This window comes from Ascochyta rabiei, chromosome 1, assembly GCF_004011695.2.
Source record: "Ascochyta rabiei chromosome 1, complete sequence".
Lineage (NCBI taxonomy): Eukaryota > Fungi > Ascomycota > Dothideomycetes > Pleosporales > Didymellaceae > Ascochyta > Ascochyta rabiei.
Genome location: NC_082405.1, coordinates 3,139,235 through 3,157,312, shown reverse-complemented (window position 1 = coordinate 3,157,312; position 18,078 = coordinate 3,139,235). Strand labels below are relative to the sequence as shown.

Genomic DNA, 18,078 nt, shown 5'->3' with positions numbered 1-18,078 from the left:
GGGCAACGCTAAAGGGCAAAGCAGCATTGAGGCTGTTTTCTTCGCGATGCCATTGGCTGTGATCTTACACATTACCCTTGTCTAGTTCAACCGGCAAGAGGTGCGTGCCTGCGACCTAAACTCTTAACCGTGCGGTGGCCCAATCCCCACCAAATCTCTTTCTGCTTCTTCTCAACGACTTCACCCCTCATTGTTGACGACTTGAGCTCTGCCTTGCCGCGATCAGTCGAAGTCACCCAGCTCTTTCCGCATCTTCAACCTGCTACGAAGTTACGAACACACCCTCCTCACTATGGACAAAAACCAGAGCCTTGTGCCGCTCCTCGCAAACCTCAACCAGCAGCTCACGAAGGGCTGCTGCTCTACAGCTCCTTGTCCTTGTATTTCTCTCACGCAGTAAGTTTTTTTTTTAACATCATGCAGTTATGCCTTTGAGGAGAGTCACTCAGTCGCACTCACTAAGCCGGACGCCCCCCTGGATGGTCTAGCTCCGGCGCTTGGACATGGAGATTACTACTCCACTCCTGACGCTATCCCACGTCCATTCGACGGTCCAGTTTTGACCGATCAGACCACGTCCAACCAGGACTGGGGTAACGACTTCGACACCCTGTCGATGCAAAATTCGTTCTCCACCACCAATGCCACAGTCTACAATGGCTACGATAATTTCGACGGGTCTACATTTAGGTTCAGCCACGAATTCCCGGCTGTCCTTCCACTTGAGCAAGACAAACTGAATCAGCCTAACTTCCAGCCGACCATCGATGTGGCTACGCAAGCCTCCAACTTCGCCCAAGTCGCCGTTGGGCAGACCTCCAGCACTGAGGGCGCCGTAATTCTGGTAAACTCTGACGGTCTTTTCTTCTGCTCTGAACCAGGCTGCGATACCACGTATCTCCGCAAAGGTGATTGTCAGCGCCACCTCAAGAAGCACAATGGGCCATTCTTCCCGTGTACCCAGCCTGGATGCGACATGACATTCTACAGGGCCGACAAGCAACGTGATCACTTGAAGCAGGGCCACGACATTATTGTTGCCGCGCCTCCACGCAGACGTCACTAATCGGTGTCGAGAGGTGTTTGCGAAAGGATCGTTTTTTTGTTCTTCTTCGTTTTGGGGTAATTTCCTTATCAATGTTTCTACTGTATCCTTTCCTATGGTTTCGGTCTCCAGGCAACAAATAACTAGGTAGCAGTTAATGGCGTTTGGTGTTTTTGACAATCGTCCCAATCATCGCATGCAGTGACGTCGTGATACCAACACCAGCACACCAGCCTAAGCTTATCCAGGCCTAGTCCACACTCCATCCACCCTTCCATCAACAAAGTACATACACAGCGCACTCAAATCCACAATCTCCACCTCCAAAACCCATCCCAAAATCATCCTCATCCTCGTGAAACCAGCATACCCAACACCCTCAGCCTCGTCCGCTCACCGCCACTGTGCCTCCCCCAAGCTAATGCAAGCCGCGCACCGGTTCCGCCTGCTTTTGCCTGCTTGGCCTGCATGTCGGCGCGCCTAACTCAAACCCAGCCATGCACAGCGACGACAGCGATTCGCTGTTCTTGCCCTCTGTGCCCCTAAAGGGCGAAGGACCGGGGCCTGATAGGTCAGCGATGCTGAAAGGGCAACGGGGGTGGGGTAAGCGATGCCCTCTCTGCCCTTCGAGGCTTTGATTGTATCGGGATAATCCTGTTTGGAGAGGTTGTTGCGTGATGTGATGTTGGCATTGCACTTGTGTCGAGTGCTCTTGCGTGCCGTACTGCTGGCTTGTGGTCAGCCTTGCGGTAATGTGTTTGGTGGTTGAGATGTATTTTTTGCTTTGCAGGGCTGACAAACGTGTTTGATGTCGTAAGGATGTGGTAATGATGAGTATGTAAGTTGTTAGGTGGCTTTTTCTTGATGCAATCGCTTCTCCATGTTCATGCGTTACAAACATAGCCAGACTGAACAAGTGATTGGAAAACGGAGGATGAAAAGTAACTTTGGGTATCATAGCAACTACACAATACGATCGAGGCTGCTCTAGCTCACGATGCCAATTCAGAAACAGCACACCTCAGATACGACCACAGCGACGCCCGCTCCACCACCTTGTCCGCCTGTGCCTGTGCCCTCTCACGCTGCAACTCCTCGACCTCAGCCTCCCAATTGCGCACCGCGTCTTTCTCATCCCTGATCACGATATCGTTCGGTGCCAGGACCGCTGCCTGCTCAATCAACGTGACAGCCTTCACGAGATTCGCATTCGCGTGCATCAAGCGCAGACACTTCGCTTGACGAAACAGCATCTTGCTCGCCTGCTCATTACTCGGCACCCACGTCGCATCAGCATGCTGCGCGAACCGCGCACTCGCCGTCTCGCACTTCCTCAGATGCTGCAGGGACATCGCGCCGTTGCGTGCGGCAGTTGCGCGATCAGCGTGCTCGCTAGCCATGTCGACTTGCAGGAATGAGGCGCGCAGGAGGTTGAGGGTGAAGTACAGGTCTGCGGTAGAGTTTACAAAGTCTTCGCCGCCGGCGGCTTTGAGACCGAGCCAGGAAGAGCTGTGGCGCATGCGCTCCAGGGTGCGCATCGAGTAGGTCCAGGATTCGGATGCGGAGTAGAATTCTTTGTTCTGCCATTGGCGTTTGCCGACGTCGGTGCCGGTGTGAATCGAGTCGAGAGTAGCTTTGGGGTCTGTCCAGCGCGGCTGTGCGACTTGTGAGATGACGGCCTCGGCGATCATGGTGGAGACGGGTCCGCTCATACTGAGGTTGGAGATGCCGCGGACGTGTGAGGCGATGGGGTCGAGGAGATATTGCTGGGTTGCTGGCGTAAACATTTCAGAGTGAAAAGGGCTAAATGAGACGGTTGCGCTGATGGAAAGGTGCTCGTTGGTCGTTGCGTTTGCGTCGGTCATCGCGGTTTCAACGTCCAATTGTCGGCATAAGAAGGGTAGATCAGCGCGCAGCATCATGATCTCATGCTCGGAAAAATTGAAGGCTCCGGATGAAACTACGGGTTTCGAAAGGGTAAGATGCATCAGATAACCTTCGAACTGTCTCGCTTTGCGTTGGTCGGTCGCAATCGCTGGGATCATCTCGTCTCCTAGGAACAAGCTGTTGACATCGAGTCCTCGGCAGGTAACGCGTACAAACTGGTTGCGCCTCATCATGTAATCGAACGCTTCTTCGTGAATCTGCTTATTTGTACGTAGAAGTGACAGCGCATCGTAGCTGGGCGATCGCTTGCACAGTCCATTTATGGACCCAGGCTCATACCCAGGCTCGTCGTCCCAGGAGCATAACAGCAGATCGTAGATGTTGTTGCGGAGTTCACCAGGCAGGTCCAGGAATCGGAAGGGTTGCATGGACAGAGAAGACATTGTCGCAAGGATTCTTCACGGATATTCGTTATGGTCGCAGGCGCTGGCTTCAAGGTCGCGAGAGGTCGCGCTAGGTCTGTCGAAGACCTATGTTGCAGTGGAAAGTGTCGCAGAGGTTTGTGTTGCTGTGGAAGTCGGGCAGCACGCTGTCGCTAAGGGGAATCAATGATCAAAAGGAATTTCTGCTGTGGATGTGTTGCTCTGGAAATGGTCGCAATAGAGGAATCTCGCACTTATACGCAAGTCAAGAACGGTAAAGTCGGTGAAATAAAGGTTTGATTCGGTCAAGGACTCGGAAGGAAGAGATTTCGTGTCAAAGCTCAAGCTCAGGTATGGCGTTTGCTTTGCGCAATTCGCAGTATTCTCGCGCGACGACCGGGAGTACGCCTTCTCTTATGTTTCGCCACAAAGAGCGCCTAGCATTCTGCCCCTAACTTCACTGGTGAGTGGCATGTAGCCTACTCTGGGATGCCTGGTTCAAACGGATGGAAAGCGCACAATAACTGGGTTACAGGATGGAGGACATGCGGAGAAACGAGGAATTCAGCACTAGAATCGCGGAATGACGGCAATCAGAAGTGCGCCGGTCTCTTTGGAGTCTTAGTCCGCCCCGTCACCCGAGGCCCTTTCCCCAACTTTTTCCGTCGGGCAAGCACCCGCTCCCGCGGCAGCAACGGCCATCCTTCGAGATCTGCTCGGAGCAGGGAGATCGTTCGGATTGCAAGCTCCAGCTTTGAACATCTCCTGTATCTACAGAACCTGTTCTACGCAGCATGTAAGCCCGCCAAGCGTCTCGGTCTGAATTGACGAGTCACAACACCACCACCTAGTCACCACCCCGCAGGAAAAAATGAGAGGATTCTGAGATTAGTCATCCCCCCCACCCGAACACCATCACAATTCCAAAACACCACACTTTGCACCCCACCTCTTATAGCCAATAGTTATCAGAATTTGATCAGCAATGGCTCAAAATCATCGCGAGACCACGCCAAATCGATCTGTTAAGCCGCATTTTGATACCATTCAACGTACACGATTCTATGATGCCTTAGATTATCGGCACGATCATGGATGGATGACGTTGGACGATTTTTTTGAACAACAAGGCATCTCCTACGCAACAGGGCATAGAATAATAGTTGAAAGGCATCAGTATGGAGATATTGCATGCAGGAGGAGAGATTTCAGAGATCTCAAAGCTGAGTTGAGAGGTTCTCAGGGGTCAGGGAGGCCCTATAGCATCAGTGACCAGCACCTCAACACCATGCTTCAAGCCCCACAAAAGCAGCGGAGAAAGAGATTAATGAAGCAAGCAAGAGAAGCAGGCATCACTCAGACCAAAAGGACTATCCAAAACAGTCTATGGGATCGAAAGAAGGCTCATATGTTTAAGGCAGCTGTTCAATCAGCCATCAGTGATGATCAACAAGGCCAGAGGACTTACTACACCCACATCAACACTGCTAAGCCTATTGAGGGGTATTGGGATAGCATCATGTTTACTGATGAGGCCCATGAGAGGCTTGATGACTTCCCAGATGAGTGGATACTACGTATCTGGGGTGAGAGATTCAAGCCAGAGAATATTGTTGAAGCCCGTGCTATCACATCTAAAGCAGTACACTTTGCTGCCTGGATCAATTACTACGCCAAGGCTGAGCAATTGACGTTCTACAACGACGAATACGACAATTATCAGCCTCTAAAAAGAGATCCTAGTGATAAGAAACCACGGAGGAGGCCAAAAACAGAGACTCAGGATCAGTTTGATGAACGGATGGCTGAGTGGATAGCACGTGAGCCACCACAATTGGAGATTAAGATACCTGGGAACTCTATGGATCAAAACTACTACACCAACAACATCCTCCCAGTGTATTGCAAGGCCTATCAGGGGCTAGTAGATCGCTCAGATGAGCTTCGTGCCTCAGTCCCTAAGGAGCAACGCTATACTTGGTACTTTCAAGAGGATAACAACCCTTCACATGGCACAAGAAACAGCCAATCAAAGCCTGCTCTATATAAGAAAAGGCATAAGATAGAGGCGTTCTATCATCCAGCTAATTCACCAGACCTAAACCCTATAGAAGGTATCTGGCTTATTATTAAAAACCGAGTAAAACAGTATATATGGGACCTCAACACTATAGCAGACCTCAAAGAAGCACTCCAGAGAGAGTGAAAAGCAGTTACCATAAGCCAGATACAAGATAGGATAGATGAGATGCCATGGAGGGTTGGTGAAGTTAGCCAGCACCCAGATATCCGGGTAAAATCGAAGCTCTGGTGATCTACAACACCACAAAATTATCTTAAAATAGCTCCTACATACAAATTACAAGCCTTATTGAATTATTACTGTTTATAGCCCTTCAATTGAGCGTGTGGTGATGCAGCTATAGGCGGATTTTGTATAGGGGGTGCATCCCGATTGTTTGTTGATGGGGGATGACTAATCTCAGAATCCTCTCATTTTTTCCTGCGGGGTGGTGTAGTCAGCGTGAGGGGTACAGTATATGTGGAGACTGACAAGCAAAAGAACAACATCCGGCAGGGCCTTGACCGGATCCGCACATGGATCAACTCCCATAGGTGCCAGAGTGCAACACTATGCCAGACTGTGGGGCAGCCCCAACAGCACTCCGCTTGCTTAATCATAGCTGTCAGGACGGTCTATCAGGCACGCTGAAGGCACCCGATTGATTGTGTTAGTTGATCACCCCAAAGCGTGCATGGTCAACTTGCCCGCACGTCTAGGCGCAGAGGAGACGAGAACACATACGCGAGTGGAGAAAGCGATCCATGCAGCAAGGGTAACCAAACGTGGCAGCGCGCATCAACAATTGGAAGCAAAAGTAGAGTTGCAGGTAAGAAAATCTGGTATCCAATCGCTCTCTGCATCAAAGTCGCCATTATATAAAACGCCTGTACTCCTGGGATGTCGTGCCTGTGCGTCATCACATCATACTTTATCACCCTCCCTATCCGCGTTTGCTCAGATCTTGTATACAATACCACCAGAGTACATGATCTTATTGCGCTCACTAAGCGTCTCGAGCGCCTTCTCAGCTTCATCAGCATCAAATGCTTGCTTGCCGGCTCCGCTGCCCAACCTGGCATTGACAGCAGCAACAAGGGGCTCGACATCGGCAGCATCGTTAGCGAAGAGTGGGCCATCGATGAGTTGACCAAGAGCTGTCTGGAAGACCTGCAGACGCGCTGGTGTGAGGTCTTGCGACTCTTGAGACTCCGTTTGAGTGAGCGGAAGTTGTGACTCGGGGCGCGAGGAAGCAGCGCTGACTTGCGACGAGGGGCCTGCGCGGGATGATTGAGTGCGGCCTGTTGTGCGCTGCGTCCTGGGTGTGACGCGGTAGAGGTCATCGTCAGCTTCCTCTTCATCTTCGCCGGCTGGTGCTGGTGCCGGGGTGCGTGTTGCTGTCGTTGTGCGTTGACTGCGAGTAGAAGGACCACCGGTGCGTGGCGTAGCTGTAGTGTCTTGCTCATCACCATCCTCGTTGTCGTCATCGGACTCGCCTTCATCAGTCGACATGGCATCGGGATCACGAACCGTCCTCCTGCGCTTACGGCGATCATCTTCGACAACTTCTTTAAAGAGAGCAAAGCGCAGGATCTGCTCAGCAACATCTGCGTCCTTCTGCTCAACCCTCTTCGACAAGCGCGATTTTGCGTGGGCGGTGGAGAGACGGATCAGTGTCTCAAGGGTACGTGCTGTGATGGGTGAGGTGCGGCGAGTACCCGAGTCGAGTTCGTCGTTTCGAAGCGCAGAATAGGTGGCAACTATATGGTCTGCTGCGCCCTTGGTGAGGATCGGCTTCTCACGCTTGGCGTATTGAATGTACTTTTTGATGAAAGGAATGCTGAGAACATCGGGTTTCTTTGAAGATCCGCGACCGACTGTGATTGTGACTCCAGAGTGAAGCATGGGGTTAAACTTCTCGTACACTTCTGTGGGGCGATTGGCATCGGCGTCCGTGTCGAGGCCTACACCAAGAAGCTGCGCACCATCCTCACGAACGGGTGCGCCTTCTTCTGTACCTGGCTGACGGTAGCGATGCATGCGGAGGACGTGCTCTGAGATCTGCCTGTCGCGAGCATCCTCGATATCATCGGTTACAACAAAGAGCAAATCGAAACGTGAGAGGAGCGAATCGGGGAGAGCGATATTGCGATGCGGATCCTTGTGGATATCGTACTGGCCGAAGATGGGGTTGGCGGCTGCGATGACACTGCAACGGGCGTTGAGAGAGGTGTGGATGCCAGCTTTGGCGATGGTAACAGTCTGCTGTTCCATTACTTCGTGGATAGCCACTCGATCGACGTCAGACATCTTGTCAAACTCATCGATACAGACGACACCTCGGTCGGCCAAGACCATGGCACCAGCTTCCAAGCGACGTTCTCCAGTCTCCTTGTCTGATGTGACGGCAGCTGTCAGACCAACACCGGAGGATCCCCGACCAGTTGTAGCGATGGCGAGAGGGGCGGTATTGAGCACAAAACGAAGCAACTGCGATTTGGCTGTTGAGGGGTCACCAACCATGAGGATGTTGATGTCTCCTCTCAGATGCGTTCCGTTGTCGAGGTTCTTCTCCTGGCCTCCTAGGAGCAGCAACAGAATCGCCTTCTTGATGTAGTCGTGACCGTAGATGGACGGGGCCAACGATTGTGAGAGCAGGTCGAAAACACGCTTGCTCTTTGCGATCTTGTTGATGTTGCGGATGTCTGTGTCGGTGATGCTGACTTGGGCGATACCGCCGCCTGACTTGGACGACAGCAGTATGACGTTGTTGGCGAGAATGAGTGTGCGGAAGGTCGAGCTGCCTGTGCCAGCATTGCGGCTGCCGAGCGAGCGGTAGATACCGACCAGTTGGATGCGGTCGCCAGGCTTGACGCGGTCAACGAGGTCGTCGTCCAGGATGACATCGACAGAGCGCGGCAGCTGACCGGCAGGCGCGCGCTCGGGCATTTCTTGAATGGAGATTGTCTGGTGGTCTCTGTAGATGCAGTAGCCGTACTCGGTAACGAGCTGCTCCTGTTAGCTTCGTGCAACACAGTCGATACATCCATGCGTGCTCACCGGGTTGCCCTCCTCGTCTTCCGTAGGGTACACGCTTGTGCTTGCAGCACCTGTGGTCATGGTCTGATCTCTGTACTCGCGGAAGTGGAACTTTTGCTTGTTCTCGTTGTAGTGCACGCTCTTGACCACCTTCGGCCTGACCAGCGACGTCTTGGTGACAATGCCCTCCAACGAGACCATGTGGTTCAGCTGGTTGGAGCCGAGTGTGCGCGGGTTGCACGAGTATTCGCCGAAGCTGCCAATGTAGGCGCAGTAGTATACAACATCGGGCCCGGACTCGGACTTGGGGCGGTCGGTGAAGGCCTCGACGACGCTCTTGAGGGCGCGATCAAAGGCTTCTGCGAAGTCGAAGGGCTGGTTGAGGAGGCCGTCGGCCAGCTCGCGGTGGTGTGCTCGAATTTCATCGACGCTGACCTGGTGAGACTTAGCATGCGCCCCTGTAGCGTATTCATCTGCGACATACTGTGAGTCTCCTCTGACCTCTGTTCAGCATCACCAGAATGTCTGGTCGGTAGCTAGCTTGGTTAGTGTGCGCTTTGTTTACCGTCCGCTGTTGCTGTGTTACCTTCGTCGAGACACGTCATCTGGGGGCTGTCAGCAGCTGTACTGCATGAGAAGACATTGACTAAGCATACCTGGGTCGAGAAACTCCTGGGCAAGACGTATGCGCCTGCGTACCTCCTCGTCTCTGATCAACTCGGTCATGGTGCAGGATCTGCTGTCTGGACGTGCAGAGAGCAGCTACTAAACACACTCGTTTTCCAGTGCGATCAAGCAAGCGTGAAGCAACGGATATGGGCTATCTCGAAAAACGCACAGCCGTTGATTGTTGACAGGGTGGAGAGGGGCAGTCTGATCGGCTGGGTAACGGAAACGCGAAATGGCAGGAGCGTGACTAGCTATGCCTCTTTGGGACGACGCGCACTCGCGCCTTATCTATCCACTCATCTATCCACTATGGGCGTAGCTCCTTCATCCGCCGCAGTCTTCACGACAGCACTCTCATCTTGCACAATCTTGTCCTTGTCCACGAATGCGCCTCGACGGATGGAAGCACCCCACACCGCAGCCAATTGAGGATAAGATACCTGAATCGTGAGCCCGAATCTTGCATTTCCAGAGCTGTTGAACGCCAACACACCATGTAATCTGGCAGCTCATGATTTATTTCAAAGTCCACGTTGCTACTGCAACCCACTGCAGAATCGTAGTACAGGTGATGCGATGAGTTTCACTGCCGCCCCACTCGGAGATGATTCCTTACCCCAACTGGGTTACGTGGACTCTGACTCTAGCTGCTCGCTCACCGACGTCACACATCGACTTCGGCTGCATGCTCATTAATACGTGCGATTTGTGTTTCTCGACTGCTTTCAATTCGTCATTGGTCAATAGGGTACTCGAGCCAGTCCGTCTAGATGGCTTCACCTTCTAGTTTGGACGTTCCTGACGTAAATGCGCTGTTGACGTAGGTCTTCTGGACCCTGATGGGCGACAGCATAAAGAGCGGTACGGAAGCCGTGGAACCAAAAGACATACAGATTCACCCACCCATTCACCGCCTTATACAACAACAAGCACATCATGGCACCCCGCGTATTTCTCATCACCGGTACTTCGACTGGATTCGGAGAAGAGCTGGTCAAGGTTGTCCTTAAGAACGGTGATCATGTCGTCGCCACAGCTCGCAACAGCTCGAAGCTGAAGTTCGACGGTGCGAACGACTCGAACAGCCTTCTGGTTGATCTCGACGTCACCAACAAGAGCTCCATTGACAAGGCTTTCGACGCTGCGATTAAGAAGTTCAAGCGCGTCAATGTAGTCGTGAACAATGCAGGCTATGGTCTAAGCGGGCCTTTCGAGACACTTTCGGATAAGCAGCTGAGGCAGCAAATGGAGATCAACTTCTTTGGCCTGATCGATGTGACTAGGAAGGCATTGGAGACCATGCGTGACCTCAAGACTGGAGGCGTCATCCAGCAAGTTACCTCTGTCGGTGGCCAGATTGGTGAGTATGATTCAATTTCATCTAGCCACAGCATGCTGACGGATCAGGTGTACCCTCCTTCTCCATCTACTGTGCGTCCAAATGGGCAGTCGAGGGATTCACAGAAACTCTGTCGAAGGAGCTGAAGCCCGAGTGGGGTATCAAGCTGACCTGCATCGAGCCTGGCGGCTTCCGAACCGACTGGTCTGGCCGCAGTATGCAGTTCGGTGAGGTCAAGAACGACGCCTACGACCACATTGATCCAAAAAAGAACGCACAAGCGAGGAACGGCACTCAGCCTGGCGATCCAGCAAAGGCCGCCAAGGTCTTCTATGACCTGGCTGTCATGGATGATCCTCCACTTCGCTGCGCCGTCGGCACCGACGCATACAAGGCTATAACCGCCAAGATTGACACATACAAGGAGAATGTGGAGAACTTCAAAGAGTGGACCAACAGTACCGATGTTGATGGCTACAAAGCGCCTAGCTAGATATCATACAGCGCTAGGGACACACGGATATAATAATGTAACGTAAATGTACGCCTTCGAGCGTGCAATCGCAACAATGACGCAATCGAACAACATACACAAGCTCCGAAATCGATGACAGGTATTCTCCCTGTGCAGAACAAGAAAACGCTAAAACACATTGGTCATATCGCGCCATGATTGAAGCTTACGCATCTCACATCGATCAATGGATGCTCTGTGGAAAGCTTTTGGTGGCGGAACATTTCGTATTACAATATATTTGCTGTGGTCATGACCACGTTGCGTCCTACCCGAAAGCCTTGCATCCTCTGGATCGTATGTCGAGGAACCCTCTAACCACATGAGTGGTAAACGGGGAACTTGAAGCCACACAGCGTATCAAGATGCTCGATTCATGACGCTCCGACGCGTTTCGCCAGCTACAGCCAGCTTCACTCTGGTACCACTGACACAACATGGCGCAGTGGAATCTGGTTTACGATACCAAATGCAACATTGCACGTGGCGGGATTGTGTAGCCAAGAGATTGGCTATTGTGTGTTGGCATCGTTTGTGTGACTCGGCGACTTGACCAGCCGGCTGTGAAGTTCAAGAGCCGGAAGTTCAAATCGTCACAGCCTACCCATACGACTGTGATACCACCTCTATACAGCATGGTCAGTTCATCAGAAGCTCATCTATCGTTTTACTCCCCAGAAGTGAAAATCACCAATGAGATTTGAGAGGTTCGGCAGCTGACTGTATGCTCACGAGGGTATTATGGATGCCTTATAGCCAGACCGGAGGCCTCGAATCAAGCAACGAGACCTATATCTAGAGCGAGAGTCAGTATTGACAGCCAAGCCAACACAAGCCAATGAGCCGCCACCAGCTGTATTTTTAGGTTAAGGTCGTCCATACACCGCTGATCCTTGTTATAGTACTCCACGTACTTACGAAAACAAGGTATCTGTTCGCACGACTTGGCGTCTGCTTACCGCTCTCCCAGGGCGTCTGTCGACCGCTGCACTACGTTTGTAGCTGGTCATGGTGAACATCGGCATGACCATCCTCTGGGTTAGGATCTGTTACAAAACGGGTCTCAATGGCTTCTGCGATAATTCTTCTTTCCACTCGTCTTCAATTGCATGCGCTCAAGATATTCTCTATACATCATACCGTCACACTCCAACGCACTCTCTCTCCTTACAGCGATGAGTGTATCAGTGATTATTACTCTCGCGACCTTCCTGCCTCTCCTATTCCGCTTTGGCCTCACTTCGCCAGTACCTCAAAGTGATACGAACTACTACCCTTCGCTGTACCCTGAACCATCGCCATGTGTAGGGAACTGCTCCCACATCCATGATCCTAGTATCTTCTACGAGGATGGCACTTACTGGCGCTTCTCTACGAGTGGTAATATAGCAGTCGCGACTGCATCTTCCCTCAGAGGGCCTTGGATATACAAAGGCCCTGCTCTCACTGAAGGCACGAAGATCAAAGTTGCTCCTGACCAAGACATATGGGTAATCTCTTCTTGACTTCAATACTTCACACAAAGATTGACGTTTTTAGGCCCCTTCGATTTCTAAGTTTGAAAACACCTACTACATCCACTACTCTGTAAGCACAATGGGTTCTCAACGCTCACAAATCGGCCTCGCAACGTCCCTCTCCATCTCTGGACCCTGGACAGACCACGGTTCCCTCAACTTACCACTCTCCGACACCTATAATCTCATAGACCCTTACGTGTTCCAAGAATCACCATCAGATCCAATATACTTCACATTCGGCTCCTACTGGCAAGGAATCCAGCAATTCACTATTCCCTCATCCTCGCGCCTCACAGCCCTCGACGGAACCACCGAAGCCATTCGACCACTTGTCACAAACTCCACTGCCGGCGCCGCCGTCGTCGAGGGCGCAATAACCTGGAAGCACGACTCGGCATACTACCTGTTCTTTTCCGTCGGTGCATGCTGCAACACGCCTACCAGAGCGCCATACCTCGCGCCACCCGGCGATGAGTACCATGTCGTGGTCTGCCGAGCTGATGCTGTTACTGGACCTTATTTCGACCGTGATGGCAGGGACTGTCAGACTGAGAGTGGAGGGACCACGATTCTGGCGAGTCATGGGAATGTATATGCGCCTGGCGGACAGGGGATAATGAAAATTGAGGACAGAAGAGATGTTATATACTATCATTATGGTAAGTGGACGTCAATGGTAGCGGTGGATGAAGTTGACAAAAGACAGTGAAACCAAGCATTGGCTATGAGGCTGATCAGTTTTTCTTTGGCTGGAATTTTCTGGAGTGGAGGGATGGATGGCCGATTGTTGTTTGAGGTGCTCATCTCACCAGCGTGTGACTCTGCGATGTTATGTTTGGTCCCGTCTCAGCAGTTGGTAAACTGACTGAGATCCAGTGTGCTCGCTCTTGGTTGAAAGTAGCACTGGAGTGGACCCTATCTCTTGTACTGTTATTGCTTCATGTTCAACCATGTACTGCGCTCGGTGAAGCGTGTTGCGAAGTTTACTAGGCGCAACATCTGCAAGTTCTTTCATTTTGTATCGATGTCTCTAGGCGCTAGGCTTTGTATTGGCTTTGAGGTTGTAAACTGTAAACAGTGCTATTGTGACTGCTCTTGGAGCTGTTAAGGGCTGTGCGCTGTATCTGAAACTCTTTCCATAACACAGGAGATTGCGAAATTGTTCACTACCTGATGTTCTTCACTTGATATGACGATGTTCGCAATTCCTACAGAGTGGCACAGAAGAGAGGACTTTGTGATCTACTGGCTTCTCATCAATGCATCCACAAACGCACACAGGGGTTGTGCAGTACTATAGCTGATAACAGCTGTATCCGCGGAGCTCTTTGTGGCCCCTCGTGGCTTGTGCCGGGAGATCCGTTCTAGGCGGCGATCTCGCAGAAAGCTTATCTCGATCGCGGCAAAGCTTGGCCTGCACTATGAGAGCCTAGACACGGACACTGCTTTGGATGGAAACTTCGCCTGTTCATGCTCCTTTTGTGGATAAATGCTGATGCCATGTCAGGCGAGCCTGTTGCCTTGGTGGCTGGGAGGGTGCGTGAATAAGGAAGCTCGTGTGCTCCAGCCCCTCCAACACTGCAGGCGTTCCGTTGACCCAATCACATACACCGCTCGAGTTGATGTCGTGCAAGGATCGGAAACGAGTTCCGAGCGGGGTGAAAGGTAGGTTTCGAGCAGCGCTCATGCCACAGCGACATCTTTGACAGGTGCGTATTTATAGCACTGTGCAGAGCGCGCAAAAGATGCCAGGATTGAATGCGGATGCGTACGGTAAATTGACGCATGAAACCATCGCGAATCAGCCCTTAAGATGGCGCCAGCCTGAGTGTGGCTAAACGCGGTCCTTGGCGCTCGTCATTCGGTCTTTCTGTTCACGCATCTCTGCAGCGACTCCACACGAAGAATACCGGTTTGCACTGTGCTACACCGGCATACAAGTCCAGTCCCTGCGCCGCGTGCTTCTCCACTGCAAAGCCTCACTTCTCAGCCTCTTTCAGCGCCTCAATCTATCGCATTCTTTCTTGATCGGCGTTGGACGTTCGTGCGCGCCTCAAACATGTCTGATGCGGGGAAACAACAGAAGGGGCTGAAGAAGCTCTTCCACCCCTTCAACCACAAAGCCAGCGAGAAACTCCAAGATCTGCAGGAGAAGCTGGAGCATACTAAGCTGAGAGATGCACATGTCAAGGCTGTGCATGTCAGTCACAAAGTCGGCAAGTTCAAGAACCTGTTCAATGCCAACCATCGCCATGACGAGGAGCATGAGCAGGCAACAGACAACAAGCGCACGAGGGTCAGCCAGAACCATCGGTTCAACTCGTTTGCGCCCGAAAGAGAAGGCAACATGGTGAAGTGGTACGTAGATGGTAGAGATTACTTCTGGGCTGTCGCGGAGGCTTTGGAGAAGGCGCAGGAAACCATCTATATTGCAGATTGGTGGCTGTCTCCCGAGCTATTCCTCAAGCGTCCTCCATTCTACAACCAAAAATGGCGACTAGACCAGATTCTCAAGCGTCGTGCACAAGCTGGTGTGAAAATCTACGTCTCGGTGTACAAAGAGGTATGTGATGCGGCAAGATCAGCATCGTCGCACAACTAACATGTCAAGGTCTCGGCTGCACTCACATGCAATAGTCAACACACAAAGAAAGCTCTCGCTGGATTGATCAAAGAGGGCGAGCCAGGGTATGGAAACATCAATGTGATGAGACATCCGGACCACAATGTGTTCGAGAACGCCTCAGACATGACCTTCTACTGGGCGCATCACGAAAAATTCATTGTTATCGACTACGCAATGGCATTTATTGGAGGTCTGGACTTGTGCTATGGACGATGGGACAACAAACAACATCCGCTGGCGGACGTGCATCCCTCCGGAATTCAAAACCAGATCTTCCCGGGCCAGGATTTCAACAACAACCGTATCATGGATTTTGAGGGTGTCGAAGACTGGAAGTCAAACAAGCTTAACAAGCTTGAGTACGGTCGTATGCCATGGCATGATGTCGCCATGGGTGTCATTGGCCCGGCTGTGTATGATATTGCCGAACACTTTGCCCTCCGATGGAATTTTGTCAAACGGGACAAGTACAAACGCGACGAACGATACGACTGGATTACCATGGAAGGGCGAGAAGGTGAGGACGAAGATCTCATTGGAGTGCAGAGGCCTAAGTTCCCCGTCGGTGATTACGTACATCACCCGAAGACGCCACTTTCTACCAAGAATCTAGACAACCGTGGAACAGTACATGCGCAGCTGGTGCGAAGTAGCGCAGATTGGAGTATGGGTATCCAGCCAGAGGAGCACAGCATTCAGAATGCTTACATCGAACTCATCCGCAACGCACAGCACTACGTCTACATCGAGAACCAGTTCTTTATCACAAATACCCGCAAAGATGACAGTAGTCCTGTTCACAACCAGATCGGAGCTGCGATTGTCGAGGCTGTCGTAAATGCCGGGAAAGAGGGTCGCAAGTTCCGAGTCATCATCGTCATTCCAGCAATTCCGGGTTTCGCCGGCGATCTTCGAGACAACGCGGCTGCGGGAACGCGCGCGATTATGGACTACCAATTCAAGAGCATCTGCCGTGGAGAAGACAGCATCTTTGAGCGAGTCAAGGCACAGGGTGTTGATCCTAATGAGCATATCTTTTTTTTCAACCTTCGGTCATACGATCGCATCAACGTCACCGACACTCTTAAGCAGCGTGAGAAGGAGTCAGGAACATCCTACATGGACCTTGAACAGGCTGAAATCGAGGAATTGGAAGCACCCCTCGAAGATGGGGAAGAAGCACGGGCAAAGGCTGCGGAGCTAAGAAGGATGTTCATGGGCGAGGAAGCGGATGTTGGAAAGGGCGACCAGGGCGGCATCATCGATCCAGACTCAATCGCTGACGACGCCATGCTAAACGACAAGAAGCCCAGCACAGAAGACTGGGAAGGCGACCCAGAAGAAGAGAAGAAACACTTCTTCCAAGAAGAGCTCTACATTCACGCCAAACTCTGCATCGTCGACGAAAAGTACGTGATTTGCGGCTCTTCCAACATCAATGACCGCTCGCAACTCGGTCTCCACGACTCTGAGCTCTCAATCGTCTTGCAGGACAGGGATGAAATTGAAATCGAGATGGACGGCAAACCCTACAAAGCCGCTCGCCTCGCCCACGACCTACGCTCCAACCTCTGGCGCGAACACCTCGGTCTCCTACCGCCACAAGCCCTTGAAGCTACAGATGACCCTAACGCACAACCCCCCGGCGAGAACTCTCCCAATGACCCGCAGCCTGGCCCAGAAGCAGATTTCGTCGCCGATCCTCTTTCCCCACAACTGTGGGACGAGTGGTGCAAGCGCGCGTCCACGAACACAGAAGTCTTCAGGACTCTGTTCCACGCCGATCCCGACGACAACATCCTCACCTTTGAAGACTACGACAACTTCACGCCAAACCCGAAGAATAACAAGGATCACAAGCAAGGCCACTTGTACGATACCATCAGGCCGGTTGCGGAGATTAGACAGGAGCTCGACCGCATTCAGGGCCATTTAGTGTGGATGCAATTGAAGTTCATGGAGAAGGCGGATCTCGCGGAAAGAGGGTTGCAGGTCAACTCTTTCACCGAGTCTGTTTATACGTAGATAATCGCGCTGTAGATGTGGGTTCATTTGAGTATCAGCGGCGTAGTTTCGGAGATGATGTCATGCGCTATGATTTGCAGTGGGAGGACTGGATGGCCGTTGAACTGCTTGTCCCGTGCTTCTGCATTTGGATTCTGGTTATTATCCCTTATCGCTTAATGCTCGTCACTTTCTTCTCACAGCATCAAGTCCATCCATAACATCGAAATTGCTTTTGAGCTACTATCTGCGTCACCACCTCATCCTGCGTGACCGATGCCTCCCACTCAGATTGAGTAAAAGTATTTAGACAGCCGAGTCTTTCTTCGCAAAAGTCCTCGCAAGCGCCTCAATGCTGTCCGCCACCCTCTTGAACTCATCCTTCTGCTCGCCTGCAATCTCACCGACAACATCCGCCGCCGAGTCGTCGTCACCGTTGCTCCACTGGATCTCCATCGTGTTGAAATCTACCTTGACGTCCGCACCGTACAGGTCCTTGCTTGCGCTGGAGGGGAACCCGCGGAGGGAGGAGACGAGGGATAACAGCTCCTTGACGTCATCGCTGGGATATGTTAGCTCAATTCCAGCTTGCGGATGGTTTGGCATAGTGAAAGAAAGAGACAAAGACGTCAGGTGAGAAAAGAAAACGAAGACTTACGCGGGAACATCGCCCTTCTTCTCGTCCGAGGTGCCGTTGTTCGATGTGTTTGTGCGGCGGATCGAGGCTGAGCCGTGGTGACCACCGATGACTTCGATCTGCTGGGTTGGTGTGCCTGTTTATTTGTTAAGATCAAGAATATAGATGAGACGGGGGACTACATACCAGAGAAAGGCTTGGAGAGTGTAACCTGGAACTCTCCAGATGGGGGAGGGGCGACTTGACGAGGCATTGTGGATAGAGCAAAGGTTACGTGAGTGTAGGGTTGTTTTGAAGCCTGGAGAGTACGTTTG

The 18,078-nt window shown here is 51.9% G+C and overlaps 8 protein-coding genes across 8 annotated transcripts, besides 5 other annotated features; 5 read left to right on the top strand and 3 right to left on the bottom strand.

Annotated features, from left to right (window-relative positions):
- Positions 1 to 292: 292 nt before the first annotated feature.
- Positions 293 to 1,066, top strand: EKO05_0000958 (uncharacterized protein; the record flags this gene model as incomplete). The annotated part of the gene is made up of 2 exons (XM_059635537.1): positions 293 to 396; positions 424 to 1,066. The coding sequence occupies 2 exons, from the start codon at positions 293 to 295 to the stop codon at positions 1,064 to 1,066; spliced, it is 747 nt and encodes a 248-aa protein (XP_059491520.1).
- Positions 1,067 to 2,037: 971 nt separating this feature from the next.
- Positions 2,038 to 3,375, bottom strand: EKO05_0000957 (uncharacterized protein; the record flags this gene model as incomplete). The annotated part of the gene is made up of 1 exon (XM_038944849.1): positions 2,038 to 3,375. One exon carries the CDS (start codon positions 3,373 to 3,375, stop codon positions 2,038 to 2,040), a length of 1,338 nt encoding a protein of 445 aa, XP_038803500.1.
- Positions 3,376 to 4,642: 1,267 nt separating this feature from the next.
- On the top strand, positions 4,643 to 5,560 carry EKO05_0000956 (uncharacterized protein; the record flags this gene model as incomplete). Its single annotated transcript, XM_038944848.1, has 1 exon — positions 4,643 to 5,560. One exon carries the CDS (start codon positions 4,643 to 4,645, stop codon positions 5,558 to 5,560), a length of 918 nt encoding a protein of 305 aa, XP_038803499.1.
- Positions 5,216 to 5,502: a mobile genetic element.
- Positions 5,333 to 5,499: a mobile genetic element.
- Positions 5,333 to 5,556: a mobile genetic element.
- Positions 5,339 to 5,526: a mobile genetic element.
- Positions 5,561 to 6,373: 813 nt separating the features above from the next.
- On the bottom strand, positions 6,374 to 9,181 carry EKO05_0000955 (DNA helicase; the record flags this gene model as incomplete). The annotated part of the gene is made up of 5 exons (XM_038937010.1): positions 6,374 to 8,425; positions 8,477 to 8,890; positions 8,940 to 8,991; positions 9,042 to 9,060; positions 9,112 to 9,181. The coding sequence occupies 5 exons, from the start codon at positions 9,179 to 9,181 to the stop codon at positions 6,374 to 6,376; spliced, it is 2,607 nt and encodes an 868-aa protein (XP_038803498.1).
- Positions 6,791 to 6,835: a tandem repeat.
- Positions 9,182 to 10,060: 879 nt separating the features above from the next.
- EKO05_0000954 (uncharacterized protein) lies at positions 10,061 to 10,956 on the top strand (the record flags this gene model as incomplete). Its single annotated transcript, XM_038936713.1, has 2 exons — positions 10,061 to 10,484; positions 10,532 to 10,956. The coding sequence occupies 2 exons, from the start codon at positions 10,061 to 10,063 to the stop codon at positions 10,954 to 10,956; spliced, it is 849 nt and encodes a 282-aa protein (XP_038803497.1).
- Positions 10,957 to 12,152: 1,196 nt separating this feature from the next.
- EKO05_0000953 (Arabinan endo-1,5-alpha-L-arabinosidase) lies at positions 12,153 to 13,206 on the top strand (the record flags this gene model as incomplete). Its single annotated transcript, XM_059635536.1, has 2 exons — positions 12,153 to 12,467; positions 12,517 to 13,206. 2 exons carry the CDS (start codon positions 12,153 to 12,155, stop codon positions 13,204 to 13,206), a joined length of 1,005 nt encoding a protein of 334 aa, XP_059491519.1.
- A 1,350-nt stretch (positions 13,207 to 14,556) lies between these two features.
- On the top strand, positions 14,557 to 17,148 carry EKO05_0000952 (Phospholipase D; the record flags this gene model as incomplete). The annotated part of the gene is made up of 2 exons (XM_038936724.1): positions 14,557 to 15,060; positions 15,109 to 17,148. 2 exons carry the CDS (start codon positions 14,557 to 14,559, stop codon positions 17,146 to 17,148), a joined length of 2,544 nt encoding a protein of 847 aa, XP_038803495.1.
- Positions 17,149 to 17,433: 285 nt separating this feature from the next.
- On the bottom strand, positions 17,434 to 18,017 carry EKO05_0000951 (uncharacterized protein; the record flags this gene model as incomplete). The annotated part of the gene is made up of 3 exons (XM_038936571.1): positions 17,434 to 17,689; positions 17,786 to 17,900; positions 17,951 to 18,017. The coding sequence occupies 3 exons, from the start codon at positions 18,015 to 18,017 to the stop codon at positions 17,434 to 17,436; spliced, it is 438 nt and encodes a 145-aa protein (XP_038803494.1).
- Positions 18,018 to 18,078: the final 61 nt, after the last annotated feature.